We start from the raw sequence: 20,789 nt of genomic DNA on the forward strand, positions 1-20,789 counted from the left end.
CAGCCCAAGGGAATACACAGGCAATTGTCCTGCATCCGGGACTTACAGATTAAGGAGCAAGCTTGGATAATCATTCCTTTATTGAATTTCTCTCCTTAGCATCACACTGTGGGCTTTATACAGGACTTTGCCGAGGACGCTCGGTAATACCAGCCCCTAGGAGAGGTAATATTGTATATTGTATACTGTTCATTGTATATTTGACCGCTGGGCCCTTCCTCCTTCTCCGATTACTGGAGAAAAAGTTCTGTTGCTTCTACATATTTTTAGCCACAATACACTGCAGAGAGTAAAATTGTAACTATTTAGTTACATTATTGTTACAATCTCAAAGAGTAACAATCTTATGGGCCCTACACACTGGCCGATATTTTGAAAGATATGAACGATCTCGTTCATAAATGAACGAGATCTCGTTCATATCTTTCAGTGTGGAGACTTAAGCGATGAACGATGCGCGTCCCCGCGCTCGTTCATCGCTGGTCTCCTGTCGGCTGTGCATGCAGGCCAATATGGACGATCTCGTCCATATTTGCCTGCACGTCTATGGAGCCGGGTGACGGGGGGAGTGAAGAAACTTCACTCCCCCCGTCACTGCCCCCCCCGCCGCCGGGTCGCTCGTCGGCCGTATCGGCCGTCGGGCACCTCGGCCAGTGAGTAGGGCCCATTACACCCTGAATCAGGGGAATACTATATACAAGCTTTGATTGATACTGTGTGTTTATACAACGGTGTTTTAGAGTATAGTTATTTATTTTTTTATATATGGTTAACTTTATTTGTTGTTGATGTATTTTACATTATAATAAACAATTTTATATAGAAGACTGTCAACTCTCCATGATTTATACCCATTTGCAACACCCCAAGCGCAGCCGTTTTTCTTTCTTTAAGTTCCAGCATGCCCTGCTCCTCTCAGGGCCCTTCTCTCTCAGCCTGCTCCTGACTGACTGGGAGCTATAGGTGAGGCAGCCCTGCTCTTGCCCCCCTCTTCATTTTTTTATTTTTTTTTATTTCTACGGTCACCAGATACAATGAGTTGAAGGGAGTTAGCCCAGCTGCTTGTAAATGGAGGCGCAAGCCATAACATCAGTAAGAGGTCAGGACGCCGCAGACCATCCAATGGTGGACCATCATCAGGAAGAGGAAGAGCTGGCCCATCATCAGGATGAATGGCACCATCATTGGGAAGAGAAAGTGCTGGCCCATCAACAGGAAGAGGAAGAAATCAGCCCAGCACCAGTGAAAATTGGGCAGCTGCACTGAGGGCAGCACTCCTGAGGCTGAAAAACATCCTGAGGCCCATTCTGCCCAGTATTCCCACCTACAGCAGACACACTGTTGCAGAAGGAGAGGACGTAGAGTACTGTACCATCTGGATGTCTAACCTTGAAGTTGGAATGGAAATGGCTGAAGCATCCTGCCACCATACCTTCCACGTCCCTTGCCTGACACAATGGCTACAGATGAACAGTGTTTGTCCTGTGTGCCGCACAAGGTGCTACGACCTGAACATTTTTTCCCAGCCAATCTGAGGGACACCAAACAGAAGCAGAGGACCCAATCTAAACATCAAAATTATACAGCGCTGAGCTTGTTCCTTTTTCCCCCTTTTTGTAAGATAAAAAAATAAACTATATTATATATATCTCCTAGTAAAGCAAAAAACCAAGCAACTGGGCTAAACCATGTTGCATTGCAGATGGGGCAGATGTATTATGTTCAGACAGATTTCAATTTGGGTGAGGTGTTCAAACTGAAATCTAAATTGCAGTGTAAAAATAAAGCTGTCTAATATTTGTAGGTTACCACGCAGATAAAAAATACAACCCAAAATAATTATATAGAAAGGAAAGCTGGGGATTAGGGATTAGGGCTACTGGCGATCCCCCCCCTCCCCCCCAAAAAAACAACAAAAAACAAAAACAACATTAGGCAGCCACCTCATAGGTTTGTTGGAAGAGCTGCTGAGCTGCTAATTACTTTTTTAAAATGTTGAAAGCTGCATCCAATTTATTGGTAATTTAAGTATTGAAAATTTCAAATAGTTAGAAATCTCTAGGTTTCTATGTAAGGGCAGATAGCTCAACGAATAGAGTGTGTCTGACTGCAATGTCACATGCAGTGGGTATGAATCCTGGGTATGTCAGCATCTTGAAATGTAATAAAGGACAGTGTGAATGAATAACAAAGAGCTCTCAAAGTAAGATCATGAATGTTGTATAGGTATTAGGGATGGAAGGGGTTGAGGAAGGAGACAGGGGTGATCAAGGAGATGCTGGGCTTCAAAAAAGGGGGTAAGCTGCAAGTCAAAGTACTTAAAACATGTAATGGACAAGTGCTGCCAACAGGCCTCCTATCCTGCAGCGCTATGTGTAGTGGCTCACACCTAGTTACAGTATGCAGTGGTGCAACAGAATACTGCATAGCACATAAAGGTAATCTGGTCTGATTTTGCACCGTTTTCAGATAAATGCATGTGGTGTCAACCTAAAGATCTCTAGAGCCCCCAGTGTTTCTTAACAGTAGTACAGGGCTCTGCAGGTACCAATGACATGGTGGGGTGTATTTTCCTGGCTGTTTTTCAAGGCAGTGTCAATAGTAATCATTACCTAATGCTACCGAGTGATCATGTTCATTCATATTGCATGTTGGTGAATATTGTGGAAATCAGGATTTTGGTAGTTACCGATAAATCCCTTTTTCCGATTCCACAGGGGACACTGGAGAGCAGTTACAGTGAAGATATAGTAGGTAGTAACTGGGAGCTGGCACTTTAATTTTTTTCAATGTGACTAGCTCCTCCCCTACTATGTCCCCCCTCCAAGCCAGTCTATTAAAACTGTGCCCGAGGAGAGCTGGAAGAAAACCAACTTAAAAGTAGAGGAGGTACAGAAGTTACCAAAAACAGGATAGCACCAAGGAAACTTGGGAACCAACAACTGTAGTGAAGGTGAACAGGAACAAAACTAGCAGTCACATAGGGACAAGCAAACAGAGAAACGAAGTAGGAGGATAAACAGCGCTGGGTTGGCGTCCAGTGTCCCCTGTGGAAACGGAGAAAGGGATTTATTGGGAAGTACCAAAATCCTGATTTCTCCTTCATCCACTAGGGGACAATGGAGAGCAGTTACAGTGGGGATGTCCCAGAGCTCCCATGACAGGTGGGAGAGCGCTGAGAGTCCGGCAAAACCGCTCGGCCAAACTGCGATGCAGAGGCCGCAAAAGTATCAAACCTGTAAAACTTGACAAATGTATGTCAGCCCGACCAACTGGCAGCGCAACATAAAGTAGTCATGAGCGCGTAAAGGGCGCTAAAATGGAAGATGGAGGTTCCCGAGAAACCACCACATAAGCTTGTCTGATGGTCAGACGAATCCATCGGGCCAATGTCTGCTTGGAAGCCGACACGGGCAGCATCGTACAGAACAAACAAGGAATCAGACTTTCAAATAGCAGAAGTCCTAGCAACATAGATCTTGAGCGCCCTGACAACATCCAAAGACTTGGCATCCGGTGAATCCGCCGAAAGGGCCGGAACCACAAGTGGTTGATTGATGTGAAAATCGGACACCACCTTCGGGAGAAACGACATCCGAGTACGAAGCTCAGCTCTATCTTCATGGAACACCAGGTAAGGAGGTAGGCGAGAGAGAGCCCCAAGTTCAGACACCTGTCTGGCCGAAGCCAGAGCCAGCAGAAGGACCACTATCCAGGTGAGATACTTCATCTCCATCGACTTCAAAGGCTCAAATAACAGAGACTGTAGAAAAGAGAGGACCAGGTTGAGGTCCCATGGTGCCATCGGAGGGCGAAAGGGAGGTTGAATGCGGAGAACCCCCTGAAAGAAGGTCTAAACTTACGGCAGCAAGGCAAATTTTTTTGGAAGAAAACCGAAAGGGCAGAGACCTGAACCTTTAATGAACCCAGTCTCAGCCCTGCCAAGAAACCCGCCTGTAGAAAACGAAGGAGGTGGGCTAAGTGAAAAATAGAAGTGGAAAACTGTTGTTGTTCACACCAGGCCACATAAGCTTTCCAAATGCGGTAATAGTGAGAAGTTGTGACTGACAGAGCATAGTAAGTATAACTGTACAAGGAATCCCCTTCCTTCTCAAGATGGCCTTCTCAACAGCCACGTCGTCAAACGTAGCCTGCGTAAATCTGGATAAAGAAAAAGGACCCTGTTGTAGTAGATCGTCCCATAGCGGCAGGGGCCAAGGTTCCGCTACTGACAACAGGCGTAGGGCAGAGTACCAAGTCCTGTGCGGCCAATCTGGAGTCACCAGGAGGACAAGCGCGTTTTCTCTCTTTATGCGTTGCAGAACCCGAGGCAGTAATGGGAAAGGAGGAAAGACATAAACGAACTGGAAGTTCCAAGGAGCCGTGAGGGCACCCACGGCTGCTGCTGCCAGGTCTCTCGTCCGAGAGTCGTAAAGAGGCAGTTGATGGTTCAGGCGGGACGCCATGAGGTCGATCTGTGGTCTTCCCCACCGGCGGACCAGCTGACGAAACACCTGGGGATTGAGTGTCCACTCTCCCGGGTGCATGTCCTGGCGGCTGAGATAATCAGCTTCCCAATTGTCTACCCCTGGAATGAAGATTGCCAACAAGGCCAGAGCGTTTTCCTCTGCCCAGAGGAGGCTGTTGGTGACCTCTCTCATCGCCGCGTCTGCCGCCCTGATGAAGAAATAGATGAGACCCCGACCACTGATGTAGGAGAGACAGCTGGAAAGGTCGAGAGTGGAACCGGCCGTAGGGAAGTGCTTCGAACGCCACTACCATCTTCCCCAGAAGGCGAATACACAGATACACCGATACCCAACGGGGTCGAAGGACCAACCTCACAAACGTCGGAAGAGAGAGGATCTTGACCTGAGGAAGAAAAAAACCTTCTGACGTACCGTGTCGAGAATCATCCCCAAGAACAGTAACTGTTGCATGGGGCATAATTGAGACTTCGGGAAGTTCAGGAACCATCCGTGCCGAATCAGAAGGTCCTGGGTTATCTGAATATTCTGAAGCAACAGGTCTGCAGAGTGGGCCTTCAGCAGCAGATTGTCCAGATAGGGGACAATCGTCACTCCCTGCACTCAAAGTAGGGCCATCATGACTGCCATGACCTTTGTGAACACTCTGGGAGCAGAAGAGAGACCAAACGGAAGGGCCTGGAATTGTAAATGAGCATCCTGTATCGCGAAACGGAGAAAAGCCTGATGCGGAGGCCAAATGGGAACATGCAAGTAGGCATCCTTGATGTCCAAGGACGCCATAAACTCGTTTTGCTCCAAACTGACAATAACAGACTGAAGGGACTCCATCTTGAATTTGAATATCCTCAAAAAGGGATTGAGATCCTTTAAGTTCAGAATTGGTTTGGCTAAGCTGTCTGGCTTCGGTACGAGAAACAGGCTTGAGTAATAGCCGTTTCCGATGTTGTGAGGGAATAGAGATCAGCACACTTGCGGACAGAAGTTTCTGGAACGCTGCCTGCAAGACGACCCTCCTGTCGTCGGAAACTGGCAAACCCGTGGTGAAGAAACGTTGAGGAGGTTGGATTTGAAAATCGAGTTTGTAACCGTAGGTGATGAGATCCCTGACCCAAGCATCTGGACAGGATTGTACCCAGGCCTCCCTGAAATCCCACAAACGAGCTCCCACCCTGGGATCCCCCAGGTGGGAGGGAAGCCTGTCATGCGGTGGGTGTGGTGGAAGACTTACCATCTGGCTGGGTCGAGGCTGTTGTACATCTGCCTCTACCTCGAGAGCCACGGGTGATGGGAGCTCCTCCTCTGGCATGGCCTCGAAACCTGGAAGGGGCACGAAAGGACCGAAAGGAAGGACCCGTATAGGTCCGTCGAGCTGGAGCAGCAGTGGGAAGATAAGTCGACTTACCCCCAGTGGCTTGAGAAATCCAGGCATCAAGATCCTTCCCGAACAGGACTTCTCCCGTAAAGGGCAACGTCTCTGCTGCCCTCTTGGATTCAGTATCCGCCTGCCACTGTCGTAGCCAGAGAGCTTTTCGGGCCGATAGCGCCAAAGCGGAAATTCTGGCTCCGAGGATACAGATGTCCTTGGAGGCTTCACAAAGATATAAAGCTGATTCGCGAATATGTTCTGCCAAAGGTATCAGTTGATCCTGAGGCAAATCGTCACGCAAACCAGAGGACAATTGTTCCGCCCAGGCTTCTGTAGCCTTGTTGACCCAACAACCTACCTGCGCCGGGCGATGCAAAACTCCCGTTGCCGAGTAAAACGTCTTCAAGGTAGTCTCCAACTTTCTGTCTGACGGTTCCTTCAGTGAGGTTGCTCCAGGAACCGGCAGACGAGACACCGAGGGGTCTACAATTGGAGGGGGCTCATATCACTTTCTGCTATCTGCGGGAAAAGGGTAGGAAGACAAACATTTTTTCAATACCTGAAACTTTGCATCCGGATGTTTCCAGGCTGCTGTCAGGAGCGCATCCAATTCATCCGAAACCGGAAAGGTCGCTGCCAGTTTTCGGTTGGTGTCGAACCTGGAAGGACGTGAAATGTCCTGTTCCGTCTCTTCTACCCATAATACCAAACAAATGGCTGTAATAAGCGCCTCAATACCCTGAGCCACTGGTTCAGAGACCTCATAAACCTGATCGTCATCAGAATCCTGTACATCTACCGCCTCCTCCAATAGATGTATATCATCATCAGAGTCATGTAACACTGAGGCTAACAACCTCTTTTTGAAAACCTGTGGAGGGGAAATGAAGGATGAGGTTTGGGAGGGGATCATTGTCTTAGAGAGCCCCTCAACAGATCTTGCCAGGGACCGAGCCCATGCTGGTTCAGGCTCAGGGATCAGGACAAGCTGTTGGAACCTGGAAGTTTCTCTATTTTGACGAGAAGCCTCCAGGTCAACAGAGACATTACCTCCGTAAACTGAGTATTCCAACAGGAGCGTCCTGCAGCTGCGGTGAGGGCTGAACAGATGGGTTCAGACTCACAATCCTCACATAACAGGGAATTTTTTGACTGTCCCTGTGTGAATTTTGCAGCACACTTCTGACATGTGAAAACCTTCTGTGCTGCTTTGGAACCTTTTCCTGCTATGTCAGCACTTTCACACAACTCACACACACACACAGTGTTAAACAGGAAAACAGTAATAACAACAGACAGAAGGGGGGATAGTAAGGGAGAGCAGTCACACCCACCCTGTAAACCCTGCACTATATTGTGCAGCGAGAGGCACGTTCTTATAATAATTAACAGGGGCCTCACACGTCCCCAAACTGACTCACAAACACCCCACCGAACTGCTCACAGTGCCTGGGGCTGTGCTGGAAACTCCGTTGTTGCTACAGAGCCTGTAGCGTCACATCCTGTAAAATGGCCGCCAGCGCGCACTCAGGCACCGGGAACTGAGAGCCAGGAGTAAGCTCCGCCCCCCCCTCCCCCCCGCTATGGCGCCTAATTCAAACTTAGCGGCGCTAGCGGACGCTAAATGGAGATAGCCCAGTGTAAACCCCGTCGCCTGCTAACCGCGGCCGGGGCTTATACTCACCACTGCCGCGCTGCCGGGCGTGTGGCTGAAGGAGCGACCCAGACACGTGCCACAAGCAGCGGTGTCTGGTCAGTCTCCGGAGAGCCAGTGTCTCCACAGCCCAGGGATCTAGCCCAAGCCGCAAGCAGCTGCGATGGATCCCTGCCGGAAGCTCCAACGATGCAGACTGGCAGAGGCAGAAGCTGCCAGTCTGTTCTGAATGAAAGAAAATAAGAGAAAAAAAAAATTCTAAGAGAAACCCAAGAGTGACCAGCTCCCTTGGGCACAAATAAAAGACTGGCTTGGAGGGGGGACATAGTACGGGAGGAGCTAGTCACATTGAAAAAATGTAAAGTGCCAGCTCCCAGTTACTGCCTACTACATCCCCACTGTAACTGCTCTCCAGTGTCCCCTAGTAGATGAAGGAGAAAAGGGATAGTGCACCCATCCTGCACATTTCCAGATATGGGCATACTCAATGCCATTGTGCTTACAGACGTACATGTGGTGATCCAGCTCCACGTTACATGGCTTATGGTGGTGTTTCCTTCTTTAGTCACGGTCTGTACATGGTTTTCGTTGTGATCAGCTGTGCTACTCCATTAAATTATAACTTAACAAATACCATGATACTGCTTGTATGTTCCTTGATAATAATGTACATCACCTTGATAAGTTCTCGGTCATCAGCCCCCTGTGACTCTTTTGCACACGCTGTATCCGGATGCATCATGTGATATAGTCTCACCAAACAGACTGCATCCTCTAGCCTAAAATAAGCACACACAATGTCTTGACAACACTTGTAACAAAGTCGGGACACTACACAAAATAGATCACTAGAACCACCCATTGAATAATGAAGATTTCTTAGGTTACATACACGTGGCACTACTTAGCGTCAGTGGTAGACTAATGCAGTGCGTGTCAGATCCAGTCCTGGGGACACACTAACAGAGCATGTTTTCCAGGTCTTCAAAGAATCACAAGTGAAATAATAAACAGCTGTGCATTATTGTGCCAGTCAGTAGCTGTGCTCCAAATAAGGAGATATGGAAAGCATGCACTGTTATTGCATTCTGATGAAAGGAATTGAGAAGCACTGGACTATGGGGTCTATTCATGATGAAACTAAAATATCACAATTTATTAATGACTACCAATGTCTCCATAGCTATTGAAATGGGGATATTTAACATACTCCAAAGCGTGACTCCGATAGCTGACACAATCAAAGTGGATTTTAACTATGCATAAAGCCCTCTTCAGTAGACTGGATGATAATCCCCTCATTCCTGTGTCTAAAGTAGTTATTTGCAGTAGGTAGGCAGGCACAGAAGTCACTATAGCCGTATAGTAATACCGATAAGAATATTTTTTTTTTTTAAAGTCATTTAGAAACTTACAAATCTCTTTGAAGCATATCTATAAGAAGTCCATCAATGTTCTTATTAGAACATAGGTGCCACGCCATACCGCCAAAGTGGCGTGTGGAACGAAGCAAATGATACTTTCTCTGCCTGTTGATGTCCTCAAACGTATGGTCTCTTATCTACGAAAAGACAAGTATTAAGGGTTGTACTGACACTACGGGCACCACATGCTGTGTAACGGAGACATACCTTAATGTATTCAGCAGAATCTGGCTCATACTGCACAATGCAACGGTTTAGAAGCTCCTCATGTCGATCTTCTTGAAAAAGACGCTGCAATGAAAACAAGACCATTACTTGCCGTTCATGACGCAGGACAGACAGACAGCAGCAGCAGAATCTGTTTATATTCACCTTCATGTTTTCCTCTCGAAAGACAGGCGGGTGGAATATTTTACGACCTTGACGGGGGAAATACACTTGGATCATTCGGTCTCTCTCTTCCCAGGTGGCTTTCCGCAGGACACCATTCGGCTCCCTTACTACAATAAATCTTTCCTAGGATCGACAGAAGATGTGCCATTCAGTAATGTGGTATGAGCAGGATGTGAAGGTGCTAAACCAAACAGGAGCCACATCCAACTGCCATTAGCATTCCCAGTAAAATCTACTAACTCAATACTCTGTATTATCACACTGACAGCACACAAAATTGGGATCATTCATTCAAAATCATCATCCTGTATTAATGGGCATGGCCGCCAAGATGGGGGTTCCGTCACCACCCCCCCTACCTGTCAGCAGCGGTAACTGCCTCTCTCCCTAGCATGAAGGGGGGGGGGGGGGGCACTGACACAATCATAATTCACATTGACCACCCTACCCTCTGGATTTGCCCTTGGCTGAGGGACTTTGCGGCTCTTTAAATACTTTTTTTCTAAGGGTATGTGGCCACACCTCCTGCTATTAGGAGACACCCCTGGAAAATATTTTTTATATATTTATATATATCTAATGTCATGTGACAAATGACAGGTTTTACTTTGTCCTTATTTATTCAAGAGAAAAAAAAAGGCAACATGAAAAAAACCATGTGTGAGAAAGCAAGCACACCTTACTGCTCCCATAGCAATAGAGAAGGTGATTTGAGGTGGGTCAATAAGTTCACTTCATTATGTGACCATTAGGAAGTTCTACCAACTCTACTTCTAAGCAAAACTGGTAACTCGGCCTAAAGCATTCAGGTTCTCTCCATGCCAATTGGAAAAGAAGTCTGCAGTGATCTCAGAAAAGCTACTGTGGCTGCCCATTAATCTGGAAGGGGTTAGAAGTCCATGCCCAAATCCAGAGCAGTAGCATGGCACCAATGCACCTTGGGCTGCCCCCATCATCAGGGATGGTCTGGGACCAGGTAGCTGAGCGACTCTACAAACTGCACTCTGCAAGCCAAATACTGTTGCCACCGTGGCAGAGATGGTGCCGCCACCCTCTGCTTTAATTACAACCCAAATCATAATTTTACAGTGATGAAAACCTTCAGATACTGAACAATGACAACAACTGCAGACTTTACAGAAGTTCATGTCCCAACAAATTTAACCAAAGATAAAACCGTATTATGCTTGAAAACCCAAAAGCTACAGTTTGGGATCTATAGGCCTCCGGCAAAAGCCTAAACAGTTACAGCTTCATGGAAGATTGTCGTCAGAATACTCCTCTCAAAGAAACAAAATCCACAGAACAACTTATATTTGTAAAGCTGCACGGACAAAAACATAAGGCTTCTGGAACAATGTCCTGTGGAACAAAGTACAGTTGTTGGAAGTCAAAACACATAACACCATGCTTGGGGAAACCAAAACAGTATGGGGTCAATCCAATTAAGTACGAGGAGGGTGAATTACCATCGCAACAGCACCATGTTTCGGACACCTCATGGCCCAATTTTTCCCCATAATTTTGTATGCACTATGTGGCTGTGAACAAAAACCTGAGACTCCAGATGTACAGTAAGTATGGTAAACAGCAGCACAAACTCATGGCTAATAGGAACGACTCCTAAATGTCATTACAAGAACCTCATAGCAGGTCTGTGATGAAGTCGGGTAATTTTGCAGTCACAAGATCTGGACACCTTGCAAGCACTGAGAACACCACGAACTGTGAGACCACTTCTCCAACAAATGATGCTTGCCTGAAACTGGACCATGATCCTAATCACACAATCAAACGGAGTGGTCTATTCATGAAGCAGTGAAAAGAGTGGAGAAGGGAGCCTGTGGAGAAGTTGCCCATGGCAACCAATCAGCTGCTCCGTACAACTGTATAGTATGAAAACTATAAATATTTCGTCAATGCCGATTGGTTGCCATGGGCAACTTCTCCACTGGTTCACTTCTCTACCCTTTTCACTGCTTCATGAATAGACCCCTGAATAACTGAAACAACAAAATGCCAAATGCCAATCCCTGCGTGATGCTTACAGGACTGGTGTATAAACAAATGCCCACAAACATTAATGAACTGAAGCCACGATTCAAAGCCAAGGGGCCAACCCTCATCACAAATTATGTAAGAAAGTGACTACTTTGCATTGTACTTAGTTTTTTACATATAGGTTTTTAATGTCTGCTTACACTTTGCTGAATAAAGAATCGTAAAATGAGCCCTGTTATATGTTACATGAAATTAGATGTATAGAGATGTAACTACTGGTGAAGACAAGATGATGCTAGAAATGGTGAAAGTAGAACCACAGATTTTCCACATGACTATATAAGGGGTATACATCTATAGTGACCTTGCTGCTTGTGTCCGTATACAACCTACATGTACTCACATGATGCGGTGTACTGTACGTGATGTCAGTGAACACTAATTTGGCAGTTTCTGTACCAGAAAGGATCTCATCCACAGCCAAGGTTTCATCTATAGGTGTGCGCTCGCTAAGCATCGGTGGCATCTCCAGGTATTGCTCGGCAAGCTCTGCAGCGCTCCGGACAGCCTGGACAGGAAAATGTTTAATAGGATTAACAGGGAATGTAGGATTAGCACTGCATTGTAATGTCTGGAGATCAAATGAAAATATACATTACCTATGTTGCTTGGTGTGCCAGAATAAAGCATACATGCTACTCAGGGACATAAACTGAGCAAGCAATGTCATAGAGCACAGTCTGAAATAGACAACTGTCAGTTCCATGGATCAGTTTAGATGCCGGCGTGAATACTGACAATACTATCTACCCAATACTGATACATTCATAATGTAGATATGCTGGCATTTAAAACATGTCAACATTATGAATAAAGCTGTCGACATTCAGAACCATTTGACTGCATGTCATATACATATAAACTGTATGTGTGTAAAGCTACACATTCCTGTAAGGTGCACACTTGGGTTTTTATAACCATGCACCTGTAAATAAAGTCTACACTGTAGACCAGTGCACGGGACGGTGGCGTTGCAAGAAGAGGTGTGGCCAGTAAAAAAAAACCCAAGTCAACTGGCTGGAGATCTAATATATCAATAGGTTTGTCAGTGGAGACTGGACAGTGAGGAGAAGCACAGGTAAGTGTATTACTAAAGAGGTTTGTTTCTTTTAATGTCCCTATAACCAACCTACCTCTTCATACTGCTGCTGTGTCATTAGCTTGTAAGTGGGTGGTTTGGATTCCTGCTTGGCCGGCTGGAACACTTTGTCCAAATTCAGACCCGTTATCTTCTTCAGAATACTCTGCACCTCTCGATCTGTGAATGTGGGTAATTTGGCCGGAGGGGAGGCGGGAGCTGGGAAAAATGACAGAAAAAAACAAATATCACAACTAAAGTAGCCTCAATAATGAGGTAATTTGCTCAAAATGATGCTGACCAGGTCACAAATCACCCCAAAGAGTCTGTCCAGATACTCAGATGTGAGGAGGACTGATAGTGAAGAGGTGAGACTGACTGAAGATGTGGATACGTGCCAGAATAGTGTTGCAGCACAGGGGAAATTTGGAGTGCGGGTGTGAGAGGAGACCAGAGTTGAGGTGAGATGGCGGTCAGTGGAAGCACGGAGAGGGAATTAGAGAGGTTGGAGATGTAGGGGGGAGTGGCATGACTAAGGGCTTTGTAAGGAGTTTAAACACGGCACTGAGGTTGATGGGGAGCCAGTAAGGTAATGGGCAGAGGCCGACAGAGAGCTGCAGGAGATGCAAATGAGTGGGGCAGTAGCAACAAGGGTAGATTGAAGTGGTGAGAGGATAGCAAGAAATAAGGTTGCAGTAGTCCAGGTGGGAAATGGCAAATACATGGATGAGAGCTTTGCTTGCGTCCATAGTGAGAAAAGGACTGATTTGTTATAGACTACATAACAGAACAGGCAGAAGTATGATGACTGCAATATATAACACACGATAAAATAAGAATTTACTTACCGATAATTCTATTTCTCATAGTCCGTAGTGGATGCTGGGGACTCCGAAAGGACCATGGGGAATAGCGGCTCCGCAGGAGACTGGGCACAAAAGTAAAAGCTTTAGGACTACCTGGTGTGCACTGGCTCCTCCCCCTATGACCCTCCTCCAAGCCTCAGTTAGGATACTGTGCCCGGACGAGCGTACACAATAAGGAAGGATTTTGAATCCCGGGTAAGACTCATACCAGCCACACCAATCACACCGTACAACTTGTGATTTGAACCCAGTTAACAGCATGATAACAGAGGAGCCTCTGAAAAGATGGCTCACAACAATAATAACCCGATTTTTGTAACAATAACTATGTACAAGTATTGCAGACAATCCGCACTTGGGATGGGCGCCCAGCATCCACTACGGACTATGAGAAATAGAATTATCGGTAAGTAAATTCTTATTTTCTCTAACGTCCTAGTGGATGCTGGGGACTCCGAAAGGACCATGGGGATTATACCAAAGCTCCCAAACGGGCGGGAGAGTGCGGATGACTCTGCAGCACCGAATGAGAGAACTCCAGGTCCTCCTCAGCCAGGGTATCAAATTTGTAGAATTTTGCACACGTATTTGCCCCTGACCAAGTAGCTGCTTGGCAAAGTTGTAAAGCCGAGACCCCTCGGGCAGCCGCCCAAGATGAGCCCACTTTCCGTGTGGAATGGGCTTTTACAGATTTTGGCTGTGGCAGGCCTGCCACAGAATGTGCAAGCTGAATTGTACTACAAATCCAACGAGCAATCGTCTGCTTAGAAGCAGGGGCACCCAGCTTGTTGGGTGCATACAGGATAAACAGCGAGTCAGATTTTCTGACTCCAGCCGTCCTGGAAACATATATTTTCAGGGCCCTGACTACGTCCAGCAACTTGGAATCCTCCAAGTCCCTAGTAGCCGCAGGCACCACAATAGGCTGGTTTAAGTAAAATGCTGAAACCACCTTAGGGAGAAATTGAGGACGAGTCCTCAATTCTGCCCTGTCCGTATGAAAAATTAGGTAAGGGCTTTTATAGGATAAAGCCGCCAATTCTGATACACGCCTGGCTGAAGCCAGGGCTAACAGCATTACCACTTTCCATGTGAGATATTTTAAATCCACAGTGGTGAGTGGTTCAAACCAATGTGATTTTAGGAATCCCAAAACTACATTGAGATCCCAAGGTGCCACTGGAGGCACAAAAGGAGGCTGTATATGCAGTACCCCCTTGACAAACGTCTGAACTTCAGGAACTGAAGCTAGTTCTTTTTGGAAGAATATCGACAGGGCCGAAATTTGAACCTTAATGGACCCTAATTTGAGGCCCATAGACAGTCCTGTTTGCAGGAAATGCAGGAATCGACCCAGTTGAAATTCCTCTGTAGGGGCCTTCCTGGCCTCACACCACGCAACATATTTACGCCAAATACGGTGATAATGTTGCACAGTTACATCCTTCCTGGCTTTGATCAGGGTAGGGATAACTTCATCCGGAATGCCTTTTTCCTTCAGGATCCGGCGTTCAACCGCCATGCCGTCAAACGCAGCCGCGGTAAGTCTTGGAACAGACATGGTCCCTGCTGGAGCACGTCCTTTCTTAGAGGTAGAGGCCACGGGTCTTCCGTGAGCATCTCTTGAATTTCCGGGTACCAAGTCCTTCTTGGCCAATCCGGAGCCACGAGTATAGTCTTTACTCCTCTCCTTCTTATGATTCTCAGTACCTTGGGTATGAGAGGCAGAGGAGGGAACACATATACTGACTGGTACACCCACGGTGTTACCAGAGCGTCCACAGCTATTGCCTGAGGGTCCCTTGACCTGGCGCAATATCTGTCCAGTTTTTTGTTGAGGCGGGACGCCATCATGTCCACCTTTGGTTTTTCCCAACGGTTCACAATCATGTGGAAGACTTCTGGGTGAAGTCCCCACTCCCCCGGGTGAAGATCATGTCTGCTGAGGAAGTCTGCTTCCCAGTTGTCCACTCCCGGAATGAACACTGCTGACAGTGCTATCACATGATTTTCCGCCCAGCGAAGAATCCTTGCAACTTCCGTCATTGCCCTCCTGCTTCTTGTGCCGCCCTGTCTGTTTACGTGGGCGACTGCCGTGATGTTGCCCGACTGGATCAACACCGGCTGACCCTGAAGCAGAGGCCTTGCCTGACTTAGGGCATTGTAAATGGCCCTTAGTTCCAGGATATTTATGTAAAGTGACGTTTCCATGCTTGACCACAAGCCCTGGAAATTTTTTCCCTGTGTGACTGCTCCCCAGCCTCTCAGGCTGGCATCCGTGGTCACCAGGACCCAATCCTGAATGCCGAATCTGCGGCCCTCTAGGAGATGAGCACTCTGTAACCACCACAGGAGAGACACCCTTGTCCTTGGAGACAGGGTTATCCGCTGATGCATTTGAAGATGCAATCCGGACCATTTGTCCAGCAGATCCCACTGAAAAGTTCTTGCGTGGAATCTGCCGAATGGAATCGCTTCGTAAGAAGCCACCATCTTTCCCAGGACCCTTGTGCATTGATGCACTGACACTTGGCCTGGTCTTAGGAGGTTCCTGACTAGGTCGGATAACTCCCTGGCTTTCTCCTCCGGGAGAAACACCTTTTTCTGTACTGTGTCCAGAATCATCCCTAGGAACAGCAGACGTGTCGTCGGAATCAGCTGCGATTTTGGAATATTTAGAATCCATCCGTGCTGTCGTAGTACTACTTGAGATAGTGCTACTCCGACCTCTAACTGTTCTCTGGACCTTGCCCTTATCAGGAGATCGTCCAAGTAAGGGATAATTAAGACGCCTTTTCTTTGAAGAAGAATCATCATTTCGGCCATTACCTTGGTAAAGACCCAGGGTGCCGTGGACAATCCAAACGGCAGCGTCTGAAACTGATAGTGACAGTTCTGTACAACAAACCTGAGGTACCCTTGGTGAGAAGGGTAAATTGGGACATGGAGGTAAGCATCCTTGATGTCCAGAGACACCATATAGTCCCCTTCTTCCAGGTTCGCTATCACTGCTCTGAGTGACTCCATCTTGAACTTGAACCTTTTTATGTAAGTGTTCAAGGATTTCAGATTTAAAATGGGTCTCACCGAGCCGTCCGGCTTCGGTACCACAAACAGCGTGGAATAATACCCCTTTCCCTGTTGTAGGAGGGGTACCTTGATTATCACCTGCTGGGAATACAGCTTGTGAATGGCTTCCAATACCGCCTCCCTGTCGGGGGGAGACGTTGGTAAAGCAGACTTCAGGAACCGGCGAGGGGGAGACGTCTCGAATTCCAATTTGTACCCCTGAGATACTACCTGCAGGATCCAGGGGTCCACTTGCGAGTGAGCCCACTGCGCGCTGAAATTCTTGAGACGGGCCCCCACCGTGCCTGAGTCCGCTTGTAAGGCCCCAGCGTCATGCTGAGGACTTGGCAGAAGCGGGGGAGGGCTTCTGTCCGTGGGAAGAGGCTGTCTGCTGCAGTCTTTTTCCCCTTCCTCTGCCCCGGGGCAGATATGAGTGGCCTTTTGCCCGCTTGCCCTTATGGGGACGAAAGGACTGAGCCTGAAAAGACGGTATCTTTTTCTGCTGAGAGGTGACCTGGGGTAAAAAGGTGGATTTCCCAGCCGTTGCCGTGGCCACCAGGTCCGATAGACCGACCCCAAATAACTCCTCCCCTTTATACGGCAATACTTCCATATGCCGTTTGGAATCCGCATCACCTGACCACTGTCGCGTCCATAACCCTCTTCTGGCAGAAATGGACATCGCACTTACTCTTGATGCCAGAGTGCAAATATCCCTCTGTGCATCTCGCATATATAGAAATGCATCCTTTAAATGCTCTATAGTCAATAATATATTGTCCCTGTCCAGGGTATCAATATTTTCAGTCAGGGAATCCGACCAAGCCACCCCAGCACTGCACATCCAGGCTGAGGCGATTGCTGGTCGCAGTATAATACCAGTATGTGTGTATATACTTTTTAGGATATTTTCCAGCTTCCTATCAGCTGGTTCCTTGAGGGCGGCCGTATCAGGAGACGGTAACGCCACTTGTTTTGATAAGCGTGTGAGCGCCTTATCTACCCTAGGGGGTGTTTCCCAACGTGCCCTAACCTCTGGCGGGAAAGGGTATAATGCCAATAATTTTTTAGAAATTAGCAGTTTTTTATCGGGGGAAACCCACGCTTCATCACACACCTCATTTAATTCATCTGATTCAGGAAAAACTACGGGTAGTTTTTTCACACCCCACATAATACCCTTTTTTGTGGTACTTGTAGTATCAGAAATGTTCAAAACCTCCTTCATTGCCGTGATCATGTAACGTGTGGCCCTACTGGAAAATACGTTTGTTTCCTCACCGTCGACACTGGAGTCAGTGTCCGTGTCTGTATCGACCTGAGGTAACGGGCGTTTTAGAGCCCCTGACGGTGTTTGAGACGCCTGTACAGGTATTAACTGATTTGCCGGCTGTCTCATGTCGTCAACAGTCTTTTGTAAAGTGCTGACACTATCACGTAATTCTTTCCATAAGACCATCCAGTCAGGTGTCGACTCCCTAGGGGGTGACATCACTAACACAGGCAATTGCTCCGCCTCCACACCATTTTCCTCCTCATACATGTCGACACAACGTACCGACACACAGCACACACACAGGGAATGCTCTGACAGAGGACAGGACCCCACTAGCCCTTTGGGGAGACAGAGGGAGAGTTTGCCAGCACACACCAGAGCGCTATATATATATAGGGATAACCTTATATAAGTGTTTTTCCCTGATATAGCTGCAATATATATTTATCTGCCAAATTAGTGCCCCCCCTCTCTTGTTTTACCCTGTTTCTGTAGTTCAGGACTGCAGGGGAGAGTCAGGGAGCCTTCCTCCAACGGAGCTGTGAGGAAAAAATGGCGCCAGTGTGCTGAGGAGATAGGCTCCGCCCCCTTTTCGGCGGCCTTTCTCCCGCTTTTTTATGGAAAAATTGGCAGGGGTTAAATGCATCCATATAGCCCAGGAGCTATATGTGATGTATTTTTTGCCAAAAAAGGTGTTTTTATTGCGTCTCAGGGCGCCCCCCCCCAGCGCCCTGCACCCTCAGTGACCGGAGTGTGAAGTGTGCTGAGAGCAATGGCGCACAGCTGCGGTGCTGTGCGCTACCTTATTGAAGACAGGACGTCTTCTGCCGCCGATTTTCCGGACCTCTTCAGTCTTCTGGCTCTGTAAGGGGGACGGCGGCGCGGCTCTGGGACCCATCCATGGCTGGGCCTGTGATCGTCCCTCTGGAGCTAATGTCCAGTAGCCTAAGAAGCCCAATCCACTCTGCACGCAGGTGAGTTCGCTTCTTCTCCCCTTAGTCCCTCGGTGCAGTGAGCCTGTTGCCAGCAGGTCTCACTGAAAATAAAAAACCTAAAACTAAACTTTTTTCTAAGCAGCTCAGGAGAGCCACCTAGACTGCACCCTTCTCGTTCGGGCACAAAAATCTAACTGAGGCTTGGAGGAGGGTCATAGGGGGAGGAGCCAGTGCACACCAGGTAGTCCTAAAGCTTTTACTTTTGTGCCCAGTCTCCTGCGGAGCCGCTATTCCCCATGGTCCTTTCTGAGTCCCCAGCATCCACTAGGACGTTAGAGAAAACAAAATAACAAATATATAATTTATGTTATGAGAAAGCAACATGTAAATCTGTGTCATACAGCGCTTTCCTGGGGTATTTTGTCTTTTAGTCAAATGCTAAAGATTTTACTCCACTGTTACTTATATAGATATCTACATAGAAAACCTGTGTAACTGACAATAACCTAGATTACAAACTTACATCCCACATTATACCAATATTTCTAGACAGGATATTAAGATCATGTAACTTTCACTGCCCCAAATCACTGGTTCTTGATGTTACCGACTTGTATCTATTTACTGACGACAGTGTGTCAGGGAATTTATTCAGATACACTACTACTACTACTACTACTACACAGCAGAGAAGAAGCAGTGCTGCTAAGCAATAGACGTCTTAGCTACGCTAGTAATGAAGTAAACGGACTGCATATAGAACATTCTAAAACCTATTACAGGTACCATGAATCAACTCTCAATTCCTTTGGAATCCCGTACCAGGCAGACAATAATCCTTATTATTTTACTAATACCCCTTTTCCACTGCCGCAATAACCAAGGTTATTGCTGGATCTACCCAGGTCGCGGCTCAGTGGAAAAGGGGTTAAGGCTGCAGGGTAAACGGGTAACAGGGTCATCCGACCTGTTAGAGCCGGCTTATCTATGTCATCTCCAAGCGCTGTAAGAGTGAACACCCGCCACTAACCCGGGCGCAGCCTTCAGTGTGAACGGTACTGTCACACTGCTTGAAACCCATGTTCAGTTACCTGGGTCGGACCTGGGTTTTAAGTGGAAAAGGAGTATAATACCGCTTTCATATCGCATCAATAACCCGGCTTATTGCCGGGTCGAGGTGCAGTGTGAAAGCACCAAAGTGAATATCGCAGGTCAAGCAACCCGGCATTTCAACCCAGGTTAAATGAAGGGGGTTAAACACGTGTCAGACGCAGTTCGTTGTGCAGTGTGAAAGCCTCTGTCCCGGGATATCCTCAGAAAAAGGTGCTGATTGGCTGTTTATGTGTCAGCTCAGAGCAGTCCCCAGCCCCTCCTATTATTTCTTTTGAAACCTCATCAACGTGAGCCAGAAAATAAGATTTTACACTTACCGGTGAATCTATTTCTCGTAGTCCGTAGAGGATGCTGGGAATCCGTAAGGACCATGGGGAATAGACGGGCTCCGCAGGAGACATGGGCACTTTAAGAAAGACTTTAGACTCTGGGTGTGCACTGGCTCCTCCCTCTATGCCCCTCCTCCAGACCTCAGTTAGAGAAATTGTGCCCAGAGGAGATGGACAGTACGAGGAAAGGATTTCCAGCCACACCAATAACACCATATAACCTGTGATAAACTACCCAGTTAACAGTATGAACAAACAACAGAGTCTCGGTCCAAACCGATGAACTATAATATAACCCTTATGTAAGCAATAACTATATACAAGTCTTGCAGAAGAAGTCCGCACTTGGGACGGGCGCCCAGCATCCTCTACGGACTACGAGAAATAGATTTACCGGTAAGTGTAAAATCTTATTTTCTCTAACGTCCTAGAGGATGCTGGGACTCTGTAAGGACCATGGGGATTATACCAAAGCTCCCAAACGGGCGGAAGAGTGCGGATGACTCTGCAGCACCGATTGAGCAAACAGGAGGTCCTCATCAGCCAGGGTATCAAACTTTTAGAACTTTGCAAAGGTGTTTGACCCCGACCAAGTAGCAGCTCGGCACAGCTGTAGTGCCGAGACCCCTCGGGCAGCCGCCCAAGATGAGCCCACCTTCCTAGTGGAATGGGCCTTAACCGATTTTGGTAACGGCAATTCTGCCGTAGAATGCGCCTGCTGAATCGTGTTACAGA

The 20,789-nt window shown here is 47.3% G+C and overlaps 1 protein-coding gene across 1 annotated transcript in view; it reads right to left on the minus strand.

Moving 5' to 3' along the window:
* Positions 1 to 20,789, minus strand: part of MRPS22 (mitochondrial ribosomal protein S22) — a 53,014-nt gene that overhangs the window by 21,603 nt on the left and 10,622 nt on the right. The window contains exons 2-7 of the mRNA XM_063915640.1: positions 12,522 to 12,685; positions 11,732 to 11,896; positions 9,307 to 9,450; positions 9,142 to 9,225; positions 8,926 to 9,071; positions 8,187 to 8,289 (exon numbers count right to left, since the gene is read on the minus strand). Of these exons, the coding sequence (XP_063771710.1) occupies positions 8,187 to 8,289; positions 8,926 to 9,071; positions 9,142 to 9,225; positions 9,307 to 9,450; positions 11,732 to 11,896; positions 12,522 to 12,685 (806 nt within the window). The remainder of the gene's footprint in view (positions 1 to 8,186; positions 8,290 to 8,925; positions 9,072 to 9,141; positions 9,226 to 9,306; positions 9,451 to 11,731; positions 11,897 to 12,521; positions 12,686 to 20,789) is intronic.

This window comes from Pseudophryne corroboree, chromosome 4, assembly GCF_028390025.1.
Source record: "Pseudophryne corroboree isolate aPseCor3 chromosome 4, aPseCor3.hap2, whole genome shotgun sequence".
In the NCBI taxonomy this organism is placed as follows: domain Eukaryota; kingdom Metazoa; phylum Chordata; class Amphibia; order Anura; family Myobatrachidae; genus Pseudophryne; species Pseudophryne corroboree.